Below are 8,064 nucleotides of genomic sequence, written 5' to 3'. Positions count from 1 at the left end.
AACTCGCCCTTTCAAGGCACCGGCTTTTTTTAAAAAAAAAAACACACCCAAACATCCACAAATCGAACCACCACCAAATTTATTGTCTAAGCAAAATGGATAGCCGTAATTCCTGGTTGGAAATGGGTTTAGCCCGAGCCAGCGGAGCAGCTGCCCCGCCGGAGCGTACCCGCAGTGCTGGCCGAAGGGGTGATGTGCCTGCGCTCAGCGACTGGAGTTTTAAAATAAACCAAAATTGACAGCAGGGAAAAGAAACCACCGCAACCACTGGAGCTAAACCCACCTGTGACCATTAATCAGGCCCCTAAAAATATATTGCTGTGTTTAATCCCAAACCACAAATTTACTGACTAAAGAATTATTGGAATAAATATTTCGAACAGTAAGGACCATTTAAATCACTCAGTGTGTACCAGCAGACCTCAAAAAGTGCTCCAAAGGCAATTTTTTTTTCTTGTGGACCAAATTAAGCCTGCCAACAATATCCTTTTTCCTTAACCACCTTTTAGGAGTAACTAGCACAAACACCCCCCACCCCACATATGACCCGACTTTGGTAAAAACTGACGGTTTCCAAAGAAACATTACAGATAACATAAAAGAGATTTCTTAGCTCAAAATCCTTTATGGGTAAGTAGTACCCTTTATATTTTTTTTCCCGTTAATATTTCGCCTACAACTGACAGGTGAAATTTGGACTTGAGATTGGAAACGGAGATGAAGAAACAAGACCTCCTGTTTGTACAGAATTGTAGCATTTTAATCAAATGAGCTTTAGAAAACCCTGTATTCACTCTCTTTAGGAAGAAACATGAGAAAAGCAAACAGATTTTTGCCTGAATTCGTTCGAGGTTTGTACATATTTTGTATAATAATTGCTTTTTCACTGAGAAGGCTGGCGCCATCAGTGATGTTTCTTGTTGCTGATGTGTTTTCTTCAAACTCTGCCTTGCACAAGACTCTGTAAGAGGCACTTTTTCCTGCCTTACTCCTGAAGGATAAGAAATCATAAATTACAATTGTTAAGGGTTACAATTATTAAGGAAATCTAAAAAATGGCAATGAAAGGAAGGATTTAGTGACGATGGGGTACTAACCAGAGCTTGAGTTTGTGGCTGGGGATGAATAGTCACTTTGAGCCATCAGAAACCGGAGATGTGGCAGAAAAAGCCACTGCTGCCCTGTTGGGATGTTCATTCTGGCTCAGCACTGCCTGGGTCACCGGTAAACTCATCCTCCTGAAACTGAAAATCAGCTAAATGCTGCAAGAGATGGTTAGTTTTAAGCTCATTCAGTTCCTGAATCTGAATATAGATGAAATATATGAAATATGAAATAGAAAGACCATACCAGGCACGGAGGGGAGCAAGTAGGTTGGCAGATGAGAGCAGAATTTTGGTGATGATACTGAAATTCCAGCTGGAAATGGTGATTAAAAGGCAGCATTTTTTACAAGAGAAAAAGGTGGCAGGAGTTAACGTGGGGGATGGATAGGAGGTCTCATGCCAAGAGTCAACGTTATTACACAGAATCGTGCTAAACACGGGGAGAGCTGGTAATAGTTATGTTCCCTGTCCCCCAGGCCAAAAATAAGATTAATTTGCAGAAAATGGAACTTGGATGTTGAGTTTAGTAAAGCAGTGAAGGAAGAAGTTGGCATCTCCTCCGCTGGTGGTTGGTAAGAACAGATTAGACAAGTTGCTGCTGTGTTTGTCATGGGTGCATCCTGCCCTGAAGGTCCCCAAAGAGCTCTCCTGTGACCACAGCCCTCGCACAATGAAGTTCACGGTGGTTGCAGCTTGGAGAGCTTCAATCAAAATCCAGCAGAGTAGCACAAATATTTTTCCATGTGGTGCCACTCATGACGTCCCCCGTGGCCACTTGCTGGTTTCTTACCCACGCTTGCTGGCCACCAAGGTGATCAATTTGTGGTCCCTCAAGGACCGGCAGTGCTTGGGTTATGTTTATGTTGGTTATGATGGCACCTCCATGGGCTCGAGCCGGGGTCAGATCCCTTTTTCTCAGGCATCATACCATTGCTGCTGAAGGACAAACCTTGTGTGGGAGGGAAGATAAACTAAAGGAGATGGAGCAGATGAAGGAGAGGGGAAGGAAGGGTGATACAACATATGAGCAAGTGGCACTGGGGCAGAATTAATACAGCGTTGCTAAATATATGCTGTGGATTGATTTCATTTTTAACTTTGGGCTAAGTTAAGGGCTGGCACAGCTGATAGGAAAGGAGTTTTCTCTCCCCTCCCTAAACTCTTACATTCCCCTGAAGCATTTGCAAAAATGTTAACTGCTTGTGCTCGCTGAGCTGCATCAAACACGCACCCAGAGGTAGACTTTCTCAGTACCTGTTGTAAAAAAAACATGCTGTCAAGGGGCTTTAATGATTGTCTCAGTTTAGTGTAGGATAAACACTATTCCTCATCATTTTTTCTCTTATAAAAATAACTAAATTGGAAGGGTCCTCTTTCAGAAACTAATTTGATTATATCCCTTCCCCTCTTTCCTTAAGAGCATCTGATGCTGAAGCATCCTTACACCCAGGCAGTCACACGTGCAAGCAGATGGGGCGGCAGCTAAGGACGCTCGCACCGTGTCATGTTCGGTGCCGCTTTTTGGAGTTCAGGGTCAGCGTTGCTGCCTAACCCTTATGGCCGTTGTTCTTCAGCGGCACAGCGTGCAATGCTGCTCCTCCTCTCAGTGTTGAATCCTTCTCCCCCGCTCACCCCAGCAGAGCCCTAGTTGCTGGTTTTAAGCTGTGGTGGAGCTTACCGGCGTACCTCTCACTAAAAAACAAGACATATGCTCAAATCCCATTTCTAATACTGCCACGCAGCCCTCCCTCCTTCCCCTGGGCTTTTAGGGAGGCAGTGAGAGGGAAGGAGGTGGCTTCCTCACCACCACCCAAGACCACCATTGCCCATCCTTGGGGTGAGGAGAGGACAAACCCATTGGAAATGAGCTGCACGAGCATCCCCTTCCATGCCTGTGTGGGACCTGGCACTGCTCCTCACCCTGGGGCCGGACCACCCCACCAACACGCTCCAGCACGTGGGGTCGGAGACAGCGACTCTGTGGGCAGAGGGAGGGTTGTCCTTGCTGCCCCATGTCAAAATTCTTGCATCTGCAGGCTGCAGCCAGAGACCCGAAAGGCTTAAAAGTCTCCCACCACAGAGCAAACTATGTTCTCTCTTTGTCTCTACCTCTCCAGGCATTCGAGTAGGCTTAACAAGCCACTGGGGACTGAAACAATAATATCTCTGTATCTAATGCTTACTGTAAGCAAAAGATGGGTTACAAAATAGGCTGTTTATTTTTAATTATTAATGTGTTTGAGCTAGCAAACCTTCGCAGAGTTACACGTTGTTTGTCATGCATGGAAAGGAGAGGAACTATTTGGCAATGGTATAAAACCAATAATTATTCATTCTGGGCACAGGCTTTTTTTTTTTTTTCCCAAGTGTATAATAAAAATTTTTCAAAACATATAGTGGGGTAAGGCCAGAAAGGCTTGTCCTGAAACAAAGGATGGCAGAAATCAGGGTTTTCTTCCTAGTTCAGTGATAAACCGCTTCGCTTCGCTGTTCCTCAGTTTCCCAACTAATGGCTTAGTGCATTGGAATTCTTTAACGGAGCTGAATGAATCGAGGGCAGCTTTTCTCCCAGGAAAGAGAGAGCAGAGGTATCACAGTGCTGTGGCCGACCAAATCAAGTGCTGCTGGTAAAAAAGACTTGATCTCAAAGGCGTCTGCTGAAGCTGTCTCACACCCCTCTGTCGCGCCTTGCCCAGCCTGCTGGGCTAACACGTGCCACGCGTGTACCACGACAACCTCGGCAAGGGGTGATCGGCGCCCGTTACCAGACTACTGTTGGCGCAACCTGGGGAGAATTTCTTGCGGTGAACGAAGGGGCTGTACCCCAGCCGCCTCGCAAGCCCCGCTAAAGCCTTTTGTACCCCTCGCACGCGCGCGGCTTTGCTGGGTCTTGCTCCCCGCCGCTGCCCTGCTCTCCCCCCCAGGGACGCGCCGGGGAAAGTGCCTCCTCGGACCATTCAGGGCACTCTCCTCGCGCCGCGCGAGAGGAATTATCTGCCTCCTCCGGCCCTCAGCTAATCCCCAAATTGCATCCGTACTGAAAAGCTTAGTTTATTTTCCGTTTCATCTAGTGGTTTTAAGTGTTGCGAGGAATAAAATGGGCGTGCAAAGCAGTGCTTTAATTTTCAAGGGCAGTAAAGTGATTTATTTTTAGGATGCTCTTACTGAGGAAAGAATCTCCGGCAAGTCTTATCTGGTGGCTAATAATAGTGACCTGGCGTGCCCTGAGCGGTGCCGGCGCTGCCGCCCTGCCCTTCTCATGCTGTCTGCTTATGCCGTTTGCTTCTGATCAGCTCATTAAAGCCTCCAAAATTACAGAGTCTAATATTGTAATAACAAGGTTTGCTCATAATTATTAACTCCTTGTGCTCTATGTTGTTACGGGAAGGGTGACGTTCATAATTAGGGAGCACAAATATTTACTGTAAGCAGGTTTCCTGTGCAGACATTAGAAAACCCTCCGTATGTCACCATTTCTAATATCACATTAGAAGATATCGAGAAGGGGGAACTCATGGCCAGACAACCCTTTTAGATACAAACATCCGACGGACAGCTTTCAAGCAGTTTCTGCTGTTAACTTCAATATAACTCTTGCTTCCAAGGAGGTTTTTTTTGTACAGTCTGTTTGCTGATAACGAATGGATCAAATGCTGAACTTATTACACGTTACTGTTAAGTTAGTGCAATTCCACCAGTGACAGTGGTGCTACTCCCGGTCTGTGGTTACTGTTCGTCCCTGTACACAGGCGATACGCATCAGCATCTCAGTGCACCAAGTGCATATTATAAAAACCTATATTGAAGTTTGTATCTTTTCTAAGACCAGAATTAGCTCTCGCAGTACAGCAGTGTTCCTGCAGCTTGTCATCAAACCAAGAAGCACTCTTGAGAAAGTATAAATAGAAGTTAATTTTAGTAATGCAAATCCTGCAGTCCTATTTTGGGCAGGGAAAAACCCTATATAATTTTTTTATAAGAAGCGTGATGGTCTAGTTTTAAGACTGGGTTTATTAGAGATTCACTCAACCGATGTGTTACAGGGGAGATTCTCCTCTACCATTTAAATATATCTGTTTCTGATTGATCTAGCTTTTACATGCTGTAAATTCTTGCAAAATAGCTTTGGGTATGACCTCCTCCAGTAACTCACTGTTTTATTTACTTGAGTGATTTTTTGCAGATAAGTCCCCTCTCTTCTGTCTTCCATGACTCCACTGGGGAAACAATAAAGTGAAGAGACAAAAACCGAGTTTAAAATATTTCACGCTCTCATCTTTTGTTTTTTTCCCTTCAAGAGTTGCTTTTTGCGTATAAATCACAGTGTCCTAAATTGCTTGTATGAATCTTGCTACACTGTTCAGTGACTTTGCAATGCTCTCTTTCTAATAGTTGGTGAACACCAGCTGACGGGGCACAAAGTAGCAGTAAAAATACTTAACAGGCAGAAAATACGCAGCCTGGATGTGGTTGGGAAGATCAAACGAGAAATTCAAAACCTTAAACTCTTCCGGCACCCTCATATTATCAAACTGTAAGTAGCCTTTCTGCCACGCGTTCAGCTTACTCTGTCTGCAAAGACTTTACATACACAGTTGAGTTGGTTTCGGGAGATGACTTAGAGTAGTAGAAAATGTTGGGTGTGTGGTCAAGTTTTTTGCATGTGAAAGCCAAACGTTACTTTTCAAGAGTCTCCCACTAACTTACGGGGGGACACAGTTGTTGACACTTTGAGAAATGATGGAAGATGTTTCTTCCATTGGGAGTCAGAGTTACTGTAACAGCCAACAGTCCGATGTCGCTGCATCAAGTTTTGCCCAGCTAAACTTGACCAAGCTGTCCTCTCTTCCATGCAGAGGCCATTATAAAGGTGTGTAGAAAGGGTCTGGGCTTTCCTGCATTGGAATGCTGTGAGGAGTTTTTGTGACGACCTTTTTTAGGCTTCATGTCTCTGGGCTTGAAACTGCTGAGAATTGTGCCTGAGGAATTGCAGCATGGTCAGACTCGTAGAGTGAAGTCTTGGCCTGAAATCAATAGGATTTATGTTTTAATGGCCTGATTATTCAGAGCTTAAAGGAACATTTTTTTTAATTTATTATTCAGACGTAAGTTTTCAAAGTTGCCACTCTGATGAACCTGAATTTAAGTTGTAAATCAGCACCTGCACTCCAGCCTCTGGGATTCCTTCTCAATCCCCAGTTTGTGCAGCCAGTCCACATTAATGAGGCACTCGATAATATCTTTGGCATTTCTATAAAAGAAAGCTGTTGAATGGTAACTACAAGGATAAGTTGACATTTAGGTCAGCCTTAAAACTGGCATGAGATATAGCAAATACCTGGGACTTAGAGGCAAGGGAAAACAAATTCTCTCTACAGTTAAATAACTAACCATGCAGCAACTGTTGACTTTAGAGTAACTTCACAGTTTCATGGATTTATTGGAGAACAGATTGGTATTATTTGATGAAAAAAACAGCAAGAGTCCTCAGCTGTGTATCCAGCATCCTGCAAGTTAAGTCCTGTTCACATATTTGTCAAACGACTAAAGCCTAAAAGTTTTCAGTGTCCTATGTTACATACTGCAATCCTGAAATGCAATGATAAAAGCAGTAAGGAAGACACCATGGTAGATAAACTTCTTCTTTCAATAGCTTTTTACATGTATATAAAAGAAATAGTGGGGCAATTAATAATAACCCAGATATTTGTGTCCAAAGCACTTCAGGAAACTTAGGTTGGTCCTATTGATCTTTTATGCGACTGTCACCCCTTCACTTGCTGATCTCTGAAGATTGTTTGAAATCTGGTTGTTTCACATTACAACCCAGGGAAATGCAGCTGTAAAAAGAAAAAAAGCAAACAACAGTGTATCCGAAATCGAAACTGGGGGGGTGTGTGTGTGTGTGTGTGTGTGTGTCTCAGCTGGTGCTGCTGTGACCTGTAGCTGCATTGACCTCAGCTGACCACTGGCGGTTTATGTCAACTGGGACACTGAAATGCCCTTGCAGTGCTCAGGGATCATTTTGAATGAAAATGGAGAATAAATTTGCCAGTCAAGGGTGATACTCTTCCCCAGCCCTGCCCCATTCTAGAATATAGAGGGATTTAATATTTGAAAAATAACTTTTTGGGGTGCTCGACTTTCCAAAAGAGCTCTCTGTACTGTCTAGAGTTCTTCTTTATCTTCTTTATCCTCGACAGGAGGGAAACCAAATATACCCTCTCCCTGCCCTCAGCTAACGAAACCTTCATTTCTCGAGCTGTTGTTGCAGATCTTAGCTACAATGGAAATTTGAAAGTCATGACAGTCCTAAATGTGATAAGATTGTCTGGCAGAGACTTCCGAGGATTATTTAAAAGCTTGAAAGAAAACCGTAGGTCTGTAAAAGAGATCCTTTCATAGAGAAGTGAGAGATTATAGGAGATGGCTTTTCAGAAGTGGAAAGCAATTATAAATGCAAGATCCAAACACATGCTTATTTTAAGGGTTGACGTGAAACTAATAATCTTTTAAAAGCCCTTCCCTGTTCTTCTTAATTTTATTTTTTCTAAATCCACTTGTGTTTTTGAAGGTACCAGGTCATCAGCACGCCAACGGACTTCTTCATGGTCATGGAATATGTATCTGGTGGTGAATTATTTGATTACATCTGTAAGCACGGACGTGTAAGTGCCGGTACCGTGTCAGCCCAAACATTTGTGTGGGAAGAGGATGGTGCTTAGAAGCAAAACGACTGCTAAAGGGAACGTGGTTAAGGTTAAGGCCCAAAATAGAAGTTGCTTCACAGCAATCCCATCTGGAGTGTCTCATACCCGGCTCACACAAAAGTTGCGTGTGATTTTTTGCAACATTCTCTGATGTATTTCGATACGCAAACCGAAATATCCAAGGTAACATGTTGCTTAGTGCAAATATTTGGAAAACTAGCATATTTTTATAATTCTTAGCTATGGGT

General features: G+C 43.6%; 1 protein-coding gene across 1 annotated transcript in view; it reads left to right on the top strand.

The window, feature by feature from the left end:
* Positions 1-5,498: 5,498 nt before the first annotated feature.
* PRKAA2 (protein kinase, AMP-activated, alpha 2 catalytic subunit) overlaps positions 5,499-8,064 on the top strand; it is a gene marked incomplete at its 5' end in the record, with an annotated part of 11,789 nt that continues 9,223 nt past the window's right edge. The window contains 2 exon segments of the mRNA XM_010287834.1: positions 5,499-5,640; positions 7,681-7,774. Of these exon segments, the coding sequence (XP_010286136.1) occupies positions 5,499-5,640; positions 7,681-7,774 (236 nt within the window).

Source organism: Phaethon lepturus, unplaced genomic scaffold (genome assembly GCF_000687285.1).
Source record: "Phaethon lepturus isolate BGI_N335 unplaced genomic scaffold, ASM68728v1 scaffold33115, whole genome shotgun sequence".
In the NCBI taxonomy this organism is placed as follows: domain Eukaryota; kingdom Metazoa; phylum Chordata; class Aves; order Phaethontiformes; family Phaethontidae; genus Phaethon; species Phaethon lepturus.
Note: the sequence above shows the minus strand (reverse complement) of the source record. Positions and strands in the feature narration are given on the sequence as shown.